At 45.0% G+C, this 21,988-nt stretch overlaps 2 protein-coding genes across 5 annotated transcripts in view; one reads left to right on the top strand and one right to left on the bottom strand.

The window, feature by feature from the left end:
• Positions 1–7,612, bottom strand: part of DRC7 (dynein regulatory complex subunit 7) — a 39,863-nt gene extending 32,251 nt beyond the window's left edge. Inside the window, exon 1 of one of the 2 annotated variants that reach the window (XM_085895875.1) lies at positions 6,631–7,612. In XM_085895875.1, the coding sequence (XP_085752001.1) occupies positions 6,631–6,749 (119 nt within the window). In that variant the 5' untranslated portion in view covers positions 6,750–7,612. The remainder of the gene's footprint in view (positions 1–6,630) is intronic. The other variant, XM_085895874.1, reaches the window with a different exon arrangement.
• A 461-nt stretch (positions 7,613–8,073) lies between these two features.
• The window catches only part of LOC147020490 (zinc finger CCCH domain-containing protein 4-like), a 61,923-nt gene continuing 48,008 nt past the window's right edge, over positions 8,074–21,988 (top strand). The window contains exon 1 of one of the 3 annotated variants that reach the window (XM_085895869.1): positions 8,074–8,412. In XM_085895869.1, coding sequence (XP_085751995.1) covers positions 8,315–8,412 — 98 coding nt within the window. In that variant the 5' untranslated portion in view covers positions 8,074–8,314. Of the gene's footprint in view, positions 8,413–8,871; positions 9,006–9,303; positions 9,369–21,988 lie in introns of those variants that run through there. The other 2 variants (XM_085895868.1, XM_085895870.1) reach the window with 2 other exon arrangements.

Here is a 21,988-nt window from a genome sequence, read left to right as displayed (position 1 = left end):
CATTTGCACGATTCCTCTCAAAAATTGCTGTTATCTGCCCCACTACAGGGAGTTGACTCAGCCTGTCATCCTTCCGAGGTCGGCAAAATGAGTAACAGTGTACTGGTAAGGGGGACACTGCATTAGCGGCATAGTCGCATCCCAACCAATGATGCAACCAGCAGCCACAGGCTGCACTCGATAGAGAGAGGGGCAATGCATCAGCGACATAGCGTGCCCCTAACCAAATGATACAACCAGTAGTCAAAAAGGCAGCACATGATGGGAACTTGGACTATATCATGTCAATCATAATTTCCCATCCTCAATACCCACTCCCTCCAGTAAGGGTCAGTGATTAAACCACTCGCGCAAAGCCACGTGGACAGGCGAAAATCGCAAATCGTCTCCCTATCCTCATAGGGGTTGGGGGTGGCGGGATTATTTTATGCCCAGTACCTGATCCTCGGCCATGGTATCTTCAGCAGGTATGAAAAGTTGGGGATTGGCCAAGCCGTTTTCAACTCTATAAGGTACATACATACATACTGTTGTGGATCTGGCTTATGGGTTTAATGGGCTTAGATTATAATAGTTATTTCGTCAGTAAATGGTTCATATAAGAGAGGCGTATATGTGAGAATATGTGGCATGCCGAGATTTGCATGGAAAAGCACTTCGTCATTTCCTCCATTTTGGCTGTTTTCCTTTCCTTTTCCTCATTACATAGCCCCACCTACTCTCCCACTGCTTATATCGGTATTCGCTCCTCACCTCTGTAATCTGTCCAATCGATGTTATTCCTTTGGCGCAGCTAAGCCAACCCACATGCACGGTAGTGGAGACTGAGGAGGTAGAGCCAAAGCGTGGACATTTATCTCTCTCTGTTGGGACACTTTGAACACAATAACCTTCCCCCCGCCATGACTCATCCTCTGGCAGCGCTGTCTTCTCACTTCCATAAGCCCCTCATCAAATTGGGCTGCGAGGTCATGTGCGTTTGCTCGTCGCATTGGGACACCACATGGGACTCGCTGGGCTGAGTAGCGAATCCAGAGGTGTGTTCCATTAGCAAGCGGTTTGCTATTGCTTGCCAAACCAGCCATTCCATATCAACCGTTTTGCAAGCCACTTAACAAGCGGAGCAAGCAATTACGAGAACCGCTTGCGAATGGAACATCTCCGCATGTGGACAAAAATGGCCGTCGTAGTCAAATTCAAAACGATTTCATATTTTTATTGTTGCTTCTAATCATCATCCTAATACTTTGAAATCTATAAACGTGCAAAACCCCTTCACCCCCACTCCCAAAAATGCACATTAGCAGGTCCATAGATAAAGGCCCTGTCACACCTTGACGTTTTAGCCAGCATATGCCGACGTATGAAAAATTTGGCGAATATGCTGGCACACATCGAATACGTTTCGGGTAAGTTTTGTATACGTTAAGAGCACGCTGAAGCACGCCGGCATACGTCGCAGTACGCCGAGCTCGTCGACAAATTTTAAGCATGCTCAAAATTTTTTGACGTATACCAGTGTATGACTCACGTTCCGCATACGCTGGCCATAAGTTGTAGGCACGTTATGCGATTGTTGACACACTTCGACACACGTTACTTGTAAGTTACTCATAAGTTGAAACACGTTGAGGTAATGTTTAGCGTACCCGAAACTTATTTCTAACCTATGAGTAACGTGCTTTGAACCTATGTGTAACGTATCTCCAACGCATATTGACGTATGTAGACATATTTGACGTCTTCCGGCCGACCACAGAACTTACTGAACGTGTTTCTAACTTACAGCTACCGTATAATGGTGTATTAGCAGTGTTTAGGGGAATTGGTATATAAAAATGGGGTTCACAGGGGGAACACGTCAGTGTTTCAGACTCCATGGTGTTTTTTTGGGGGTTTTTTTTTCTTTCTTCGGCATGACGGTGATGTTGATGCTTCGATTTCTTGTGCGGTTATGATTTAAATCATCGCGCGGCAGCCTTTTAATAGGCTACGCCACGTGATCGTTGGCGATACGCTGCCACGCGTTATGCATAAGTTAGACTATCGTTCGGCATAAGTTGTGAACGCCGATAACATGCTAAGCATTTGTTGGTATAAGTTATCTATAAGTTATCGAAACGTTCTGTGTACGTTACTAATACGTTATGCATACGTCCAACTCGTTATTATACGCCCAAAACTGATAAAAACATCAATAGTTCAGCGTACGCCAGCGTTTTAGATACATTTTGATACGTTGCCATACGCTGGCTAAAACGTCAAGGTGTGACAGGGCCTTAAGCTCGGCATGGGGCTCCCCATTCTAACTCACCATTTATTTCTTTATTTTACTCTTCTCAGTACTCTCTGTTGCTGCTGCTAATATGATAAATTTGCTTGGGGAAGTTGTTGTCACAAGAGGATCGAATAAACCTGAAAACGACGGCCCGGAGTGCATTTGCTTGAGTACCATGGTCGCACTGTTTACATTGGAGGCTGCCATATTGTTCAGCGGTGTTGAGCACTCTGTTCTGTTGCAGTGCTAGCTTGAGCATTTTTAATCAAGAAAGGAAGCCGCTTTCTAATGGAACACACCCCAGTCCATCCACGTGGGATGCAAGCTCACCACGTGGCTATGCCTGGATCAGGTGTGCAGGATCAAGGTGCCGGCAAGTCACCATTCACTGTCATTTGTTTGTCTGCCTCTGGTCTGTCGACTCCCCTGGATTCATGAGATAAGGCTTCAGATAGGTGCTTCGTGGATAACGAGAGCCCATGGTGGTTATTATTTTATTGTGCCTGCACATCCATGTTTTTACTATCATAAAGGACAAAAACATCAAGCAAGAAGAGCTAATGTAATGTGTTAAATAAGGTGATGTAAAAGATGCTGCTTGGATGTGGTGGGCTCTCTGAAGGGTAGACTGCCTTTAACATTAGTGGCAAATGGTATGTGACCTTGAAAGTGCCAAGAAAACATTAAGCAAGAAGAGCTAATGTAATGTGTTAAATAAGGTGTTGTAAAAGATGCTGCATCAACTGCAGTAAACTTCCGAATTATTTTCTGCAACCTTTAAAATCTTTATTTTATTGCAATCAAATTATGTACTGCCGAACCCTGACATTCAGTGACCCCGTGTTTTCTCAGTTCATAAAATGTGACCTTATACATTTGTGGCCCTGTGCTTCACATATTCGCGTTTTTTTTGCAGGTTATTTGTCGCTTTTTGTGAGTATATTCAGTTTTTCTGACTTGCTTCTACATTTGCGGCCCTGTGCTTCACGTATTTGTAGTTTTTCGTGGGCGTATTCACGGTTTATCTGACCTGCTTCTAAATTCGCGGCCCTGTGCTTCACGTATTCGGGGTTTTCCCTGTGCTTCACGTCTTCAAAGTTTTTTTGCAGGCATATTCACGGTTTATCTGACCTGCTTCTACATTCGCAGCCCTGTGATTCGCGTATTTGCAGTTTTTTTGCAGGCATATTCACAGTTTTTCACAGGATTTTTGATTTTCCCTTATGAATCATGAACCGCTGGGAACCTATCCCTCTTTTTCTCATTGAAACAATACCCCTCTTTTTCCCATTGAAACAATGCCCCGACATTCGTGGATTTGACATTAGTGGCATTTTTCAGGAACGTATCCCCTGTGAATTTCAGTCCAACAGTACTTTAACAATGTGGAACACAAATCGCCTTCTTGGCACTTTCAAGGTCACATACCATTTGCCACTAATGTTAAAGGCAGTGTCTACCCTTCAGAGAACCCACCACGTCCAAGCAGCAACCACCGATTTTACCAACGTGGCTACGTGTGAAAACTTTATTCAAACCATGAATACAGCTTTCGTCCTGGGGGAAACTTGACCCCTGATCGGTATGACCATGCACGTCCCGATCCGATAAAATATTTTGTGATGATTAAAATATGTCAGTTGACTTGGATTATTTAAACATTGTCAATAATTGTAAATTATATCATGACATCCTTTAACAAGGTACGGTATCTTAAAAGGCAACAATTGAAGTTAATAATGTTATGGATCCGGAATTTGGGGCTTGCCATGAAGGGAAGCACTCGGGTCCCTCCCAAACATCTGGTCCCAAGTCCGCCGGGCACAGATAACTCCGCGCACCGGCAGGTTGCGAAGGAACCACAAACGCCGATTGGCACAGCTAATCCTGGCAGGGTTACACTACCTCATGTGATACCTTACCTGTGGACGGCCGAGTCAATTGGAGTCTCGTGCCCTCAGCACACACAGATTACTGCCAAGCGGAACAGTGAGTGTGTGCTGGCTAACAAAGCAAATCAGGTGGGGTACAATTTCCCGTCTAACTATACTTTTGCACTGTATTGGACCAATAAAGGAAAAGATAACTGAGACAGAATGGAAATAGCAACAAACAATTATTTATTACACTCACACAAGCAATCATTTAAAAGCAAGTATTTACATGCAAGAAAGCAAAAAGGCACATAAGAGCAGATTTAACCAGAACACGTATTCTTATTCAATCTTACTTACACAAAAGACTTGGCCATCATTCACTCAGGGGAGAAGAACAAAACAAGGACTTTAAAATAAAATAAAAGCAAAGTATGGAGAAAACAAAAGCATAGTCTTTTCTTTTCTCCCTCACCCCACACACATATACAAGAGAATGTGGAGGAAAATGGATGGGGAAGATGGGTAGTAGCGATGCGGCGTGATGGGACATGCAGCCGTGACCCAGAGGTGCCCAGACTACGAAGGTGAGTCCTCTCCGGCGTCCTAGATATGTCAGCTAGATACGCCACTCACCCTCCTCTTCCTCAGCTTCTTCCTCCCCAGGCCACCGTCGATGAAGTGCTGTGTTCACCCTCCTCGTCTTTCATGGCTGACAGGATCGAGACCGCAGGACGATGCTCGTGGAAGGAGTATTGTTTTTACACAGACGCTTGACACCAACTGCTCTTGAAACCTTCCTTTCTTCACCTTCACATGCTTTTTTCCCCTTCTATCATGAGCCTTCTCCATCCCTCAGGCTCTGCATCTCTCTTTTCCTTTTCTCCCTCAAGCCTTCTGTGTCTCTGAGCCTTCTGCTCATGAGCTCTTTTCGTCCCAGCTCGGGCGAACCTTCCCCATGCGGAATAAACAATTTATGCCTGGTGTTGGCTTAATGGTGACGGGGGTGGGCTTGGGATCTGAGGGTGTTGAGTTCAAATCCGCTTGCCATTGAATTAATACCAGGTGGAGTTGACTCAGCCTATCATCCTTCCGAGGTCCACAAAATAAGTACCACCTTGCTGGGATGGTTGAGCTATTCAAGTATCCTGCGTGGGAGTGGCAACCCGTCCAGGATTGTGCCCAATAGCCTCGGAGACTACTTCTAGGCAGCACCGATGCTCTGTACAGAGTAAGGCCCCGATGGATGGATGGATGGATGGATAAACAGTTTGGAACAAAGCATGTGAATAAACAGACACAAAGAGGGAGAAGGGAGTATGCAAACTTATATCCAAGGATGAGAAATAAATAAAAGCTAACCCACACTTGGTGCCACAGGTCGCACTTGTACAAACATTAGAATTGCAGGTGAGGACTTCCCCTTGGTACGATGTGCAGGGTGGAAGGTGATGCTGCAGCCCGTTATGGAAGCCAACAGCGAAATGAGCCAACGACGAGACAAGTCAGCTACAAGGAGTGCCAGCGATGATGAGCACCCACAATGAGGACAGCCAATGATTTAACTAACTGTTACCGTTTAATCCGCGCACGTCCAGACCCGATAAAAAAACATCAACGATGAAGTGAGCCAGCAATGAAGTCAGCCAAACAGAGCATGATGTTCTTTTCCAAAAAGGTCCCACTTGAACCCTGTTCTTTGTTCACACTTCTGCACGCCGGGAGCTCTGACGTGCCTTTCTCTCCTCTCAACTCCCTCCTCGTCTTCTGTGCTTCTTCTTCAACCTCGAGTCCTGCACACCAAAAGTTCTGGTGTGCCTTTTCTCTCAGCCTCTCCTTGTCCTTCTTGGCGGAGTCGTCCGGCCCACGGGTCGACCCCCATTAAAATGTCTTTTCTTGCTTCCGGGCCTCATGGCGCATTACTCCACCACGGCTCGTACACATCGGCGTGAGAGATCGCGACGGCCTTTTTGAACTGTGTGACACGTGTGCCTCTTTTGTGACGAAGTTCTCACCTGGCGCCAACCACAACCAAGAGGAATTTACGCATACAATGTTACCCTGACTATCCTGTCTATAAATTACACATGCTGCCTCCTCAGCGTCACATTTTACAAGACGACATGCTCTGACAGGTCCCTGATGCATGGGCAATGTCACCTGCTCGAAACACACGGACCACGTGACTGATTTACATCCCCAGCCGCGCAAGAAGACGTGCTCCGAGATGCAGCACCTCCGCAGCCATTGCGTTCGACCCCCCCCCCCCTTCCCCCTACTGGGATTCTCTTTGATCCCGAAGCAAACGGTGGAGGTGAGTGGACCCCGAACGAGTTATGATGAACAATTTTCATCACATTCATCCTCCGCAAGGACTGACTGTCGGGTCACTGACGTTGAGCTGAGCCACAGGTAATCCGTTGGGAATGGAGTGTAGATTCGACGAGACGAATATCAGTTAAATAAAACGAGCTTTACCTGTGCTCGTCTTCGTTTTCATATCCTGCTTCGTCCGTGTCTTGCGAGCAGGCGTTTTCTTTTGCTTCCGTTTCTTTTACCTCATTTTTTTCTCTCACAGCTTCCAACGGGGAATCCATTTGTTGACTTCTCGTTGAGCGTTTCCCGTCGCTATAGGAACGGTAACGCAGCACGTGATGACTTATTACGTGATGACGTCATTACGCGAGGCCTTGCTTTTTTTCGAAGGCGTCATCTTGATACTCCCTTCCTGATGTAATATTGATTTAACGTCGTTAATCCGAACGGGTGACCCTGTTAAACCGGTGTTTACGTAATTTACAATTAAAACGCAACTTTTACATTCGGATTGTGCAAAATCACCACCGCCATGACCATGGTGCTCTCTCTCTCACGGCCAACTTGCAGCGTAATGGTTAAAGCAACAGGGTAATTCCACAAGTTTGAGAAAATCCCGAAAGCCTTGGTTTATCAAACGGCCTGTAGGGGATTTGAAAGGGTTCGAATCCGTCCGTTCTCCGAGCAAGGAGTGCACACCTCCGTGGAAAGAGGAAGGCCATTGTGAGCCGGTACCCCGGCCTTCCGTCCTCGAGCTGTAATCGGTTTAAAAATGCTTCAGTTTACTGGAGCAATGATCTCTGCGTCAGGCTCAGGGTCTCTCACAAATAGTACAACGTTGTTTTCAGGTTAAAATGGAGATTAATGTCCAGTTCACGTGAAGAACGAGCTTTTCGATTTGACGCCTTGTGGATATGGCGTAGGCACGATGGGTCGAATGTCCCGTTCCGGATTGTCCAGAATATTGGTTGCGGGGAGCCAAAATATAATCGGCCATTTTATTTGTCCAACTTGAAACAACGTGGTTCAAGACGAAATGTTCACGTCGTCGAAAGAGGAAGAGCATTTTAAATGGGCGAAGTTGTCCGTCCGGACTTTCCTTCGAGATCCCCCCATAACCGACGTCCACACACCATTGGTTAGCGAAATGGGCGTTTTCCCGCCCACCTTCTGTTAAAGATGTGGTAAAGGAATTTTTTTTAATTTTTTTTGTTAAACCGGGTTCTAAAATCCATTTCAGCGCCAAATACGTGTTTACGCCTCCAATAATAAGTAATATGTTGTTAAAATATAAAACGAACGCGTCCCGGCGATAATGTTTCGACGTAAACCGATGACGTCATCAAAGCGTTAATATTCATGATCCTGTGGTGAATTCTTTTTACCTCAAGTAGTTATTCGATCGAAGCGCGGTTTTCGCCGAGTTTCCCACGACATTCTTCTCGCAATCGGTTCGACGCAAAAAGAATCCCAAAAAACCAACGGATATCTCCGCGATTGGAGAAATTACCTCAAAAAAAAACCGGCAGCAGTACAAAAAAGCGGGTCGCTGCGTTAATATTCATGATATGATAATATATGCAAATGAGCTACGTAGCCTCGCCTCACGCAGAGTCTCGGGCGCCATTTTGCGGAGAGAGAGGCACAGATGAAGGGGGAGAGATCGCGCCTTGAATGTCTTGCTACAAAAGGCTCCGCGGTTTGGGTGCCGTAAGGGAGTCAAAACAGCAGCATATACGCAAAACAAGCTCCGCGTGTGCGGTAGCCACCGCCTTTTGACTTTCATATCCAAACGTCGTGAGTGTTGGGACCTCTAAGCAACAAAGCAAGTCGACTGTCGGACTCAATGGCTCTTGAAAGCCCCGCATGCAACTCCCCAAGGGCAGGCACAGTCGATCAAACTGACGCTCAAAACACAGAGCCTGAGCTTGCAGGGGATGAAAGGTCGAGTAACCATCCTTACCGCGCATTCTACATTCTCTTCTTTGTCGCGACGGTTTTTTTTCCTCTTATTTTGTTCCTTTGTTATTCTATTACTCCGTTGCCTTTCACTTCTTTTTTTTTTCCGGGACTCCTAACTGGGCCTCAGTTCGCGGGAGGAAGCGCCTTGTGTGTTTTGCTGTGTTTCACCTTTTATCCTTTATTATTATTTTATTTTTTCCCCCTTTTTTATAATCAGCGTGTCGCCGAAGGTGTCCTGATTATTTTGGGACGTCTCCCACGTCGCCAAATGCTTTCCTCCAGTCGCCCCCGTCGCCGCGTCGTGCTAGGCCTGAAGAAAGGAAAAACCGTCATGGCGACCTTGCCTTCGTAGCTGCTTGACTGGGCACATTATGCAAATATTCGCGGATAGGCTCCGCCCCATTTATGCGCGTCATACTTAAAGGGGCGGGGTTAGCCACGGAGTGGGCGGGCACTATGCAGAGGCCAGCTGGCTGGAGTAAAGTGCTCAACAGAGGAACGTCAAATGCCGTCTGTAATCGGTTCAAACCTTCGGAAATTCGAAGTTCTGCGTTCAAATCCCGCGGGAAGATCTGGTACCGGAGTGTAATGGTCATATTTCGTTTATTTATTTATTTATTTATTTATTTATTTATTTATTTATTTATTTATTTTATCCCCACCATTATGCTCACTTTACAGTCCATTTGGAGGCAATTATTCGAACTTCGTTTGGCAACTCCCGTGAACTGATAACGCAGTTTCGTGTCATTTGCCCGACATGCTAACCATTCTGTTGTTTGGTGATGATTCTGCTTCGAGGTTTTTTTTTTCTCTCCCAACAGCATCTTCCACCCCCCCCCCTCCCCCCCTACCAAGCTGATGTGGCTGACTTTATACGAGGCAGGGATGTTGAAGCCCTCTGTGTCACTAACAAACCCTTTGGTCCTTGAATCCAGGTGCATTGCTTCGGAGTTCAGCCTCGGACCACACCTTGACCACCACACACAATTGTACAATTTGCAAATGCTGTGCACACCTATCCATACCACCCAGGAAATTTTGGGGTCACGTTTACTGTTGGTCTACACTACAGCTTGACGTTTCTAGCTGACCTTTGATTTACTTTGCTAACTGAAAATTAATGCCCCCGTTTTGGTAAGTCTTTTCAGTAGCTCTCTTGCACCTGTTAGGGAGTTAGCCTTTGCATAAGAAACACATATGGCCACCACCTGTATGACGTCACGCATTGCTGGACTCGTACCTGAAAGGTGCCTTTTCACTTTTCATTGGGATACAGCATTCCCATTTCGTTAGAAAGACCCATGGACCATTGAGTACAATTTTTACTCATCCTTTGATCCTTGGAGAAAAGTGGGAGGGGAGGGGGTCAGCTTGAGGTGATCCATGGTGTCAAAGGTAGGGTTTGTTTGTTTTTTGAAAGTTTTTGGTGGGGGGGGAAGATAAATAAATAAATGTTTAACATCCATCACTCTTTCCAAGTTAATGGAGTACGAATATGTTAGTTATTACTTTGTAACAGGTAACCGTTGACCCTGGTTAGTGTATTAACCGATTAGCGAATTTGTCCTCTTTCAGATCTTGCACCTCAACTCGTATTGTCCTCCTGATGACCAAGTGATACCAATCCATGTTGATTAATGGCCATTTATTAATGAATGCTTTGTGTAAGACTCTTTGCTGGAGTGTTATTGTGATCTTTGCTTTGTGCTCTGGAACCCGACCCTGTGGTGGGACTGTGTGCTCAGGAGTGAACATCTGCTGGTAGGACTTCCATGGGCTTGCACGCTTCTAAGGGACCAATGGGACCATTTATATATTATGTACACAAAATGTGTGAAGTATTTTTTTTTTGACTCTCCCTCCTCCTCCCCCTTCCCTCTCTTACTTATTTGTAACATCCTTTCCCTTCTCAATTTGACTCACTTAACCCCAACCCTTCTCCTCTCCCCCAAGACTGCTTAACCACTCGGAGATTGCAGGTTGTACTGCCCATGTCAGCTTTATTTGGTCGTGCAGAAAGAAGTCCAAAATGTTCTGAGGTTTGGTTACCGAACGGACATTGGGGGCAGGATAGACTTTCCACCACTTGTCCCCGGATATGGTAACAGTGCAATTGGTGCTGAGCACACTCGAGGTTGGTGTCCGTGCTTGACTTGGCATTGGTTCCTCTTGAGTTATTTTTGGGCACAGCGGAGAGCCATACGATAATCGGACTGATGGGTACAGGTGGCACACACACACACACACACACACACACACACACACACACACACACACACACACACACACACACACACACACACACACACACACACACACACACACACACACACACACACACACACACACACACACACACACACACACACACACACACACACACACACACACACTGAACTCTGTCAACCCATTTGCTTGCACCCTGTACTCTTTAAAAAAAAAATAAAAATTATAACTTTATCTCTCCTTTACGTTAATTCACAATGAAGTAGATAATTGTTACTAAAAGTTAAATTGTTTTTATTTAAATAATGCAGGGATTCGTGAGTTTTTTTTTTTTTTGAGCCACCATAAAAGACAGCCATTATGGCTGGAACGATGATTTTTTTTGTTTCTAAGGAATGGTCCACAATGACAAACCTCAATGCAGAAGCTCGAAAGGAGTAAACTGATGTAATTTTGTAGTGTGACACCAACAGGTGGTGTAACACTTGCACAAGTCTGCCTGAGTTAGGGTTCGAGCTGCCTTGTGTGGCCACCCCCTTTCAATGATGTATACCCTCAAATGATGGAGAGTTTCATCAGAGGTGGGAAATCTGTGAAACGGGCTTATCGGGAGGGGCGTGTTACATGGAACAATCGGTGTAGGGTAGAGAATACCGAACAGACATCGAGACTTTGTAGAAGGTGTACTTTTACATGGGATACAAGGACGCCAGGAGACGATGGACGGACGCATCAATCTGAGTTCCCTGTGTCTTGGTGCAAGGGTTTAGGTGGGATCATAAATGGGCAAACCTAAGTATTCATGTTGAATTATAAAAGTTGACCTGTCATGGCACCTGGACACTTTACCGGTGTTGTAACATGCATGTAATGTTTAATGCATGTCAATAAGCATTCTTCTGCTGGAATAATCGAATCCTGCACCAATCGGTCAGAAAGCCATTTCTGCTGCCAATCTTCGGTGGTTCATCAGGATGTCGTGCGGTGACTCTGAACTGAAACGTATGCGCGTCGTTGCTCATCGGAGGTGTTTGTCTGCTCGTGACGTGGAATTTGTCCTGAACCGGTAAACCAACTGGCTCTTCATCATCATCTGGTAGATATTTGGAATTTTCAATTATTTTGCAATTCCAGAGAAGTCTGAACACGCACACTGAACACACACTATATCCACCTTCTTTAACATCCACCTTCAAAACGCCAACTCCCTGGTCTTGAAAATGATCGATCACACGGGTCAGAGCATCAGCGTGAAGAATCCGACCACCCACAGCCCTGTCGTCCTAGTTTGATCAAACTCAGCTATTGGTAAACTTGCTTTGCGATGGATGTGGCCTTGTCCTTTGTCGCTGTTACAGGCCACTGAATCCCATATTTTAAATCCCTTTTCAAACTTTTATTTGGTCACTATGACACCTGTGATACGTGCATGAATTGTGACCATTTACAAAGGGTGTTTTCCAACTTTTTGGAAGTTTGATAACTCTGGAAGACACTTGAGGGCGGCAATTTTCACTTTTCTGGAGTAAATCGACAGCAATGGTTGAGACGTTTTTATAAATAATTGATGTTGAATGTATACATCTTCATAAAATAGTAGTCGCATAAGGTTCAATGATTGTGTTCTTTTTAAATGTTGGAGGAGCTTGTACGAAAGTCACATGTGGGACAATAGCACACACTGGACACACACACACACACACACACACACACACACACACACACACACACACACACACACACACACACACACACACACACACACACACACACACACACACACACACACACACACACACACACGTTATACGGTAAATGGGTTCATAGCATCGTGAGCCTTCGGTACACAACAGACTAACCCAACTAATTCTCTTTTTCTGATTTAAGAACGCTGTGAAAGATTTGTTTGTAGTTTTATTTGCATGAATTTATCAGACATTTGGAAATCTGTTGGAAGTGAATGACAAAACCATGATCTGTTATATTCTTGTTCAGTGCAATCCTTTAACACCGATTCGGATGTGTATTTATTTGGCCAAAATGGTAGATGTAAGGCACAGGCTTTAATGACCATTAACACCACTGTGTGTTTTCACTGCCTGCAACTCAGTGGGTCGATTGTCTTGCAGGCCTTAAAGCAGATCAGGACTTTCATCAAAGCCGTGAACTCGTGGTTCTTGTATTATTGTTTTGCCAAAATATATCTTTAAATGTGAGACACCGTGTTGTTTGTTAAACCCCTACCGCTCTCTCCCCCCCCCCCCCTCCGCTTACTCCCCAACGGGACAAAAGTCATTGGTCACCCATCTTCATTGTGAGGATTGCATACATGTATGAGGTATGACTTGCTCAACCATAAGTTTCATTAACGGATGTGGTATAAGTGGTCATGATAGGGCGTCATTGCTCGGTGTTGATGTCCCAAGAACAAGAGTAACGAGCTAACCAATTTCATTTGAGGAATGATAATCAGCTGAGAGAGAGAGAGAGAGAGAGGATGTGTCTTTCAGGACAATAAGCTATCAACCGTTGGGAAGTTTATCATGAAGTGGAAGACTATGGCCAACACGAAATGTGTCATCTGATCTGACACAATCAAAAATTGTCTCAAGAGCGAAGACAATCCTGCAATGGAAGAGATGAGACTTTTTAACCGCATCAAACCTATAATGCAAGGAAAAGTTCAGTGAGTCATTTGGATGTGAAGCGAGCACCATTACCATTCATCAAGTCATGCATTCCATGACATATCAAGGAAGAGCACCTCATTTTACATCATTGTGGTCAGTGGAAGCTGGTTCATCGTATTGTCTGACCAACTGAAAAACTCGGGCCTTGAAATATGGATTCTCTCTGAAATTGCTTTGTCCATTGTCAAATATCTTTGGTGTTCCATGACTTTCCACAGCACAGTACATTAAGTAATTTCAGATATTCCTTTTGACAATTGAAAGGTTGTAAGTAACGCATTCGTAGCCTCTCTTGAAAGACTGAGGCTATTGCAAACGGTGTGTACATACGTGTATCTGCTTTAATGCAGATTAACTTTAAGACAGCGCTCCATGTGGCCAACTTTAATATGGCACCTTGTGTGGCCTGCGTTAATATGGTGCCCCGGGCGGCCCACCCTGACATGGTGCCCAGGGTGGCCAACCCTGACGTGGTTCCCCGGGCGGCACGGCCCACCCTGACGTGGTTCCTTGGGCGGCGCGGCCCACCCTGAGGTGGTTCCTCGGGCGGCGCGGCCCACCCTGACGAGGTTCCTCGGGCGGCGCGGCCCATCCTGACACGGGGCACCGGCGGCGCGGCCCACCCTGACATGGGGTGGCGTGGCCCAGCCTGACACGGGGTGACGTGGCCCACCCTTACACGGGGCACCGGGTGGCGCGGCCCACCCTGACACAGGGCACCGGACGGCGCAGCTCAAAAAATTGGTTTGCACATTCTAATGCCATTTCAAGCTTTTACCAACTAAAGGACCTCATCATGATGTTTTATTCATAAGAAATACATGGCCCTGACTCTGGTGGCAAACATTGGGAATCATTGGACACTTCCTGAATGTGCTATAAACTGCTATCACAAACATTTGGGTATACACCAAAACCATGTATACAATCACTTGGATATACATCAAAGTCTTACAAACTTGGGTACACCCTCAATCCATACACACTCGCATGGATAAACTAAAACCATAAAAACAGCGAGAATGACACTCAGCAGAACTGGATATTTAACACTTGGGTATATCCTAAAACCATCCACAATTTTACTTTTGTATTTCAAAAAACATCCACACACTAGGGTACACCCTAAAACTAAACACAATCACTTAGATATACCCTACATCCATGCACAGTTTCACTTGGGTACACCCTAAATCCATGCACAATTTCACTTGGGTACACCCTAAATCCATACACAATTTCACCTTGGCATAGCATAAAATCTTGGACAATCACATGGGTATACCGTAAAATATTACACAATCACGTGTGTATACCCTAAAACCATCCACACTCACTCAGGTATACCCTTAAACCATCCACAATTTTACTTTTGTATATCAAAAAACATCCACACTCACTAGGGTACACCCTAAAACCAGACACAAACACTTAGATATACCCTAAATCCATGCACAGTTTCACTTAGGTACACCCTAACTCCATGCACAATTTCTCCTTGGTATAGCATAAAATCTTGGGCAATCACATGGGTATACCGTAAAATATTACACAATTACTTTGGTATATCCTACAACTTTGCACAATCACGTGTGTATACCCTAAAACCATCGACACTCACTCAGGTATATCCTTAAACCATCCACAATGATTTGAGTATATATACCCTTGAACCATCCAAAATCACTTTGGTGTACCCTAAAACCATCCAACCATCCATTGGGACCATACTCTGTGCAGAGCGTTGGTGCCGCTTAAGCAGTCTCCTTGGCTTGGCTAAAACCATACACAACTAGAATGACACTCAGCAGAACTGCATGTTCACCACTTGGGTATATCCTAAAAACCACCCACAATTTTACTTTCGTATATCGAAAAACCATCCAAACCCACTTTGGTGTAACCTAAAGCCATACACAATCACTTGAGCATAACCAAAATCCATACACAATCACTTGGATATACCCTACAACTGTGCAAAATGGCTTGCATATACATATACTTAATTCATGCACAATCACTTGTGTATACCCGAGAATCTTATACAATCACTGAGATATACTCTCAACCCATACAGTTTCACTTGAGTGTTCCCTTCAACCATCCATAATCACTTGGCTGTACCCTCAAACCATCCACAATAATCTGGGTACACCCTTAAACCATCCACACTCATGTCGGTGTACCCTCATACCATCCACAATCACTTGGGGATACCCTCAAACCATCCACAATCATGGGTATACCCTCAAACCATCCACAATCACTTGGGTATACCCTTAAACCATCCACAATCACTTGCAGGAGGAGGAGGAGATTGGGACCATACTCTGTGCAGAGCGTTTGTGCTGCTGAAGCAGTCTCCTTGGCTACTGGGCACAATCCTGGATGGGTCACCACTCCGACACAGTACACCAGCATGCTGGCACTCATTTTTCTGACCTCGGAAGGATGACATGTCGCGTTAACCCACCTGGTATTAATTCAACAGCTGAGCGGGATTTGAACTCAGGACCCTCGGATCCAAAGCCCACCACCCTAACAATTAAGCCAACACCAGGCAATCACTTTGGTATACCCTCAAACTATTACTTGGGTAGACCAAAAACCTCCACTATACCCACTGTATTTATACACACTATACCCACTACATATTCCACTATTTAGGGCTATACCCTAAATCCATACACACTCATTTGGGTATAACCCTAAAACCAGACACAATTTTACTTGGGTATACCCTAAATCCAAACCAATCACTTGGGTATACCCTAAAACCATACACAATTTTACTTGGGTACATTGAAAACCTTCCATACTCACTTGGGTGTACCCTAAATCCATCCACAATCACTTGGGTATTCCCTAAATCCATCCACAACCACTTGGTATACCCTAAATCCATCCACAACCACTTGGTATACCCTAAATCCATCCACAATCACTTGGTATACCCTGAATCCTTCCACAATCATTTGGTTGTACCCTGAATCCATCCACAATCACTTAGGTACACCCGTGAACCATCCACAATCACTTAGGTACACCCTTGAACCATCCACAATCACTTGGGTATACTTTTAAACCATCCACAATCATGGGTATACCTTTAAATAATCCACAATCACTTGGGGATACCTTTAAACCATACACAATTTTACTTGGGTATAATGAAAACCTTCCACATTTGCTTGGCAACAGCCTAAATCCATACACAATCACTTGGGTATACCCTAAATCCATCCACAATCACTTGGGTATTCCTTAACTCCATCCACAATCACTTGGGTATACCATAAATCCATCCACAATCACTTGGGTGTACCCTAAATCCAGACACAATCACTTGGGTATTCCCTATATCCATCCATAATCACTGTGTACCCTAAATCCATCCACAATCACTGGATATACCCTAAATCCATCCACAATCACTTGGTTGTACCCTGAATCCATCCACAATCACTTGGGTATTCCCTGAATCCATCCACAATCACTTGGGTATACCCTAACATGATCCACAATCACCTGGGTGTACCCTAACATGATCCACAATCACCTGGGTGTACCCTAAAACCATACACAACTTTACTTGGGTATATTGAAAGTATTCCACATTCACTTGGCTACGCCTGTGTCCATGCACAGTAATTTGGGTGTTACCCTAAAACCAAACGCAATTTTACTTGGGTATATCTAAAACCATCCACAATCACTTGGGTATTCCTGAAAACCATACAAATTTCACTTGGATATTCCTTTAAACCATACACAATTGTACTTGGGTATATTGAAAACCTTCCACACTCACTTGACAAAACCCGAAGTCCATCCACAATCACTTGGGTGTACCCCAAATCCATCCACAATCACTTGGGTATACCCTATATCCATCCATAATCACTGTGTACGCTAAATCCATCCACAATCACTTTGGTGTTCCCGAAATCCATACACAATCACTTGGGTATACCTGAAATCCATACACAATCACTTGGGTATACCTGAAATCCATACACAATCACTTGGGTATTCCCTATATCCATCCATAATCACTGTGTACCCTGAATCCATGCACAATCACTTTGGTGTTCCCTAAATCCATCCACAATCACTTTGGTATTCCTGAAATCCATACACAATCACTTGGGTATGCATGAAACTTTACACAATTATCCCTTGTTTATCATACCAAAATATGCAATTTTGTGTCTGTCTGACTGCGATACATTCGGTCGTTACTTATCCAATCTCAACCAAACTTAACAGGGCGAAGGGTCACATGACGGAGGTTGTACCCGCTTCATTTCGCCCCATCCACAATGGGGTTTTATGCGTTGGGTGAAATCTGTAGTCAGGTGTATAAGATAGCTTATTGTGGCGTTTTGTGTGGCAACCTTACTGGAAGTAAAAATATTATATTATAAATCACGAATACGTGTGATTACATTTTTACACAGTCATTACTGCTGTTTAACACTAAATGAAAGGAAGGAAACCTGACATTCTTGACGCATTATATGTTTACTGGGTCCCCCACAGACCGATGGACCCGAGCTTATAGATCTGCAATCTATATACCCGAAAGAGGATAATAACATGACCCTTCCTGCCGCTCCCTTCGGCAGCGGGTGTACTGCTACACTACAACGCTACACAATCATTTTGGTATACCCTAAAACGGTACACAAACACTTGGCTCAATCATCCCCATAAGTTGCCATTTCATAAAAGTTCTCACCAAAATGTAATTTTTGAGGAAACAAACATCCTTAAATACATCCCACATTGTCACCTTGCAAAGCAGAGACTTTTTTTTTTAACCCATTAAGAAAGAACACCACCTTACCTTCATATCTAAACTTAACTTAGAAATTAATTTAGTAGGTCGTTCATGTTTAAAGTATGAAGTACTCATTTTCAGTGAGATAGAACCAGCCAAGGTTCACTCTCCAAACTCCATCATCATAGTCTTTTCTGCTCGGCCCATTTGCCCTCATGGGCATTGTCTTGGCTTTTTTTTTTTTAATTCAAGCATCTCTTTGCTTTTTCATAGTATTTTGTAGATGTGACTTTTACAGCGGCTCGATTCAGGACGTCACCCGACATCAAACTCACTCATCCAAGGCCCCATTTATCCATTTTACATTAGGTTAGCTCCTGTTTTTGTTGCTACATGAGTGGGATCCACAACTGAGCCTTTATGAAGCATTTACACATGACGTATTACTGTGTTGTTCAGAGGGGAGAGGGGTGAGGGTTATTACACTTTTGGTGCTTATTATTTCTTTATTTAGTATCTTGGTGGCACAGATGGACCATGACGTTGAGAAGCCAGAACGGCACTCGGTAGTGTGCATACCCCCGCCGGGTTGAACAGTTTACATTTTGTATTCCACTGATGGGCCGGATCTGGATCTGGACTTTTACCAAAATCAAATCGGCTTGTTCTTGTCACCTAACCAACTCGTCCACAACTTTTTGAAATATCATGCTATGTATCATTTTTGGCCCCATTTCTCAATGGTGTAGATAGAATCACTTTAAAGTTTTTAAAATTTCATATTCGGATCTTCACCACACCGGATCTTCCTTTTCACACACCCAACCTGTATCATCATCATCATCATCCCTGTAATCATCATCATCCCTGTAATCATCACGGTCTTCTCTACAAAATCTAGTAATACTTTCCATTCCATTTGTGCATGCATGAAGGACTGTTGGTCAGGAACCTTTGATTCCATCAATGAATGTCAAGTATGGCCTTAAAGGATTGAATCGATTTTGCTTAAACCACACTATATGGGAGATTGTTACAATCCATTACAATCCTCCGACTGAAAAACTTGCTTCTAATATCCAGTCTCGACCCGTGTCTCTGCAGCGTGAATGTGTATCCTTTGGTACTTTGGTGGATTGCCCTTGTAAAAACACATCTCTGCTGGTATTGTTACTTACCATGATCTTGTAAACTGTGATGATGTCACCTCTTCTACGTCTATGGTGCCTAGAGTGGAGATTTTGGGCTTGTAGTCGATGTTCATGTCATACCACATAGCTCCAGAACCAGTCTTGTTGCTCTTTGCTGCACCGTCTCAATCTTGTCCCTATCCATTAAATAAATAAATAAAATTATGTACAATGTCGAGGCTCGCATAAGTGCTAACACATAGAACGTACAACAAGGGGAGCAGGTGACAAGAAGGGGGCAAGAGAGGGAAGCACAAAACAGCGCAGAACACATACATTAAGAGATCTGTGTAAGGGAGCAGGATGGGGCGGGACACATTGGGTAAACAAGATGGACAAAGGTATTACTGTGATGCTCACCACAGATCTCTTAATGTCTCTGCTCAAAGCACACCACAGACAATACAAGGAATTTAAGGAAGGAAAGGAGGGAATATGAAGGAGGTGGCTTTTGGTGAATTAATGGGGGTAGAAAGGATCATGGTTTTGGATAGGGGAAGATAAGAAGTGGTGGTGAACAGCTGTTTTGAAGACCTGGAAGGAAGAGTGAGATTGAAGAGAGTGTGGCGCTTTGTTCCAAAGGTGGGGAAAAATAGGAATGAAAGAATGAAGGTGAGCGATTCTTGATTTTGGTAGTTTTACCAGAAAGGGGTTGCTGGCAGACCTTGAATATGGGGGGGTGGGGGGGAGAGATCGCAAAAAGAGTGGGGGGGGGGAGATCGCAAACAGAGTATGGGGGGGGGGTGAGGCCGGAGAGGAGACAGTTGAAGACAGCAAGACCACCAACCTGCCTGCGGTGAGAGTGAGAGACCCAGAGACAGCCTCATCGTGGGAGGTACCAATGATCCGAAATGCCTTGGTTTCTACAGCGTGAAGCTGAGAAAGGTGAAAGGCGGGAGCACCAGTTTCGAGGAGAGAGCAGGACTCCACCAGGCTGTGGATGAAAGGTTTGTGCATGATCAGGAGCTCAGGTGTGCCAAGGAAGGACTTTTCACGACAGAGGATGTCCAGTTTACGACTGGCTTTGGAGGCCAGCTTGGAAATGTGGCTTTTATGGCAGTTTGTGAGACTCAGAAGCTTGAATAAAAGGACTTCTTCAAGAGGATTGTGAATAAAGTATATTGGGGGGTGGGGGGGGGGAGGTTCCAGTCCTTTCGGCGAGACATAGAGTGCGAGATTTGTCAGGATTGAAAGGCATGTTCCAAGTGTTGAACCAGCTTGTGATTTTATCCAGATCTGCAGAGAGTGAAGAGCCTGCTGCTTGTCGATCTGAGGTATGACGGATGGTACGGCAGAGGATGGACTCATCAGCAAAGAGATAAAGAGGATTTTCCAGGGAGTCGGAGAGATCATTGATGAAAACGAGAAAAAGAACAGGGGCAGAACACTGCCTTGAGGAACTCCAGCCTGGACAGAAGAGGGGATGAGAGAATTCCATGAAGGGCCACACGTTGACTGCGACAGAAGAAGTCTGCGAGCCATGAGTGGAGATTGCCTTGGATACCTTCGGAAGAGAGTTTGGTGAGCATGGCAGGGTGCCAGGTCAGGTCAGGTATGGGAGCATGCGCCGGAGCAGCGCGTCGCTGCGTCCACTTTCCGCCGGTACTGCAAGGGCCTCCGTCTGGCCATCCTCCAGGCAGATGCCTGGCTCATCCCCATCTCCTTGAGACGCTCATCAACCTGCTGCAACCATGAGGCATGTGGTCGGCCCATTGGCTTCCTCCACTCATGAGGTTCCCTCATGGAGTGAATCTGGAAAGCAGGATCAGTCAGCAAAACGAGCCACATGAGCATACAGCCGCAGCTGAGGCTCACAGATTATACAGGTAACAAATCTCATCCGAGTCTCTCTCAGCAACCACTCGTTGGACACAAATTCCGACCAGCGATAGCAAGGATTCTCTGAAGAAACCTGGTACCTAAAGAATTAAGTCTCCGTCTCAGATCCCTGGTCAGAATCCAAGTCTCACATCCGTAGAGCAAGACTGGAAGTACCAAGGACCTGAAGACTTGGACTTTCGTCCTCCTGCACAGGTACCGACAGCTCCACACCCCATTATTGCAGTCAATCCATGACTCCCCAGGCCAGATCCATATGTCTATTGACCTCTGGCTCACAGCCAGCAGAGACATGAATATCACTGCCAAGGCAAGTGAATCTCTCTACGACTTCAACATCCTCACCACAAACTGGTATAGACAAGATCACAGCATGCAAAATGTCATTAGTTTGACACTGGGTCTTAGGTTTGACCCAGGAAACCTGTAATCCCAGTGGCTTCGACTCCTCATTCAGCACCTCGAGGGCCCCCAAAAGGATATCCAGAGTCTCCACAAAGATGACTTTATTCTCTGTGAAATCAAGGTTGGAGATCTTGACATTCCCAAATGATGCACTGCAGCTTGAGCTCTCCAGCACCCCCCCCCCCCCCAGAATCCAGTCCTTACAAGCGCTGAAAAGTATGGGGGCCAGTACACACCCCTGGCGAACTCCAATCAGAACTGGAAATAAGTCAGAGATGGTATCACCACATCTCACAGCACTCTCAGTACCAGAGTAGAGTTCAGACATCAGATTGATCAGTTTTGGTGGCACCCCACGAAGACCAATAATGCTCCAGAGGACATCCCGATTCAGTGAATTGAATGCTTTGCAGAGATCAACA

The sequence above is a fragment of the Eptatretus burgeri genome, chromosome 9 (assembly GCF_056783735.1).
Source record: "Eptatretus burgeri isolate ZD-2024b chromosome 9, Ebu_testis_v1, whole genome shotgun sequence".
Taxonomy (NCBI): domain Eukaryota; kingdom Metazoa; phylum Chordata; class Myxini; order Myxiniformes; family Myxinidae; genus Eptatretus; species Eptatretus burgeri.
This window is presented reverse-complemented; position numbering and strand designations above follow the sequence as displayed.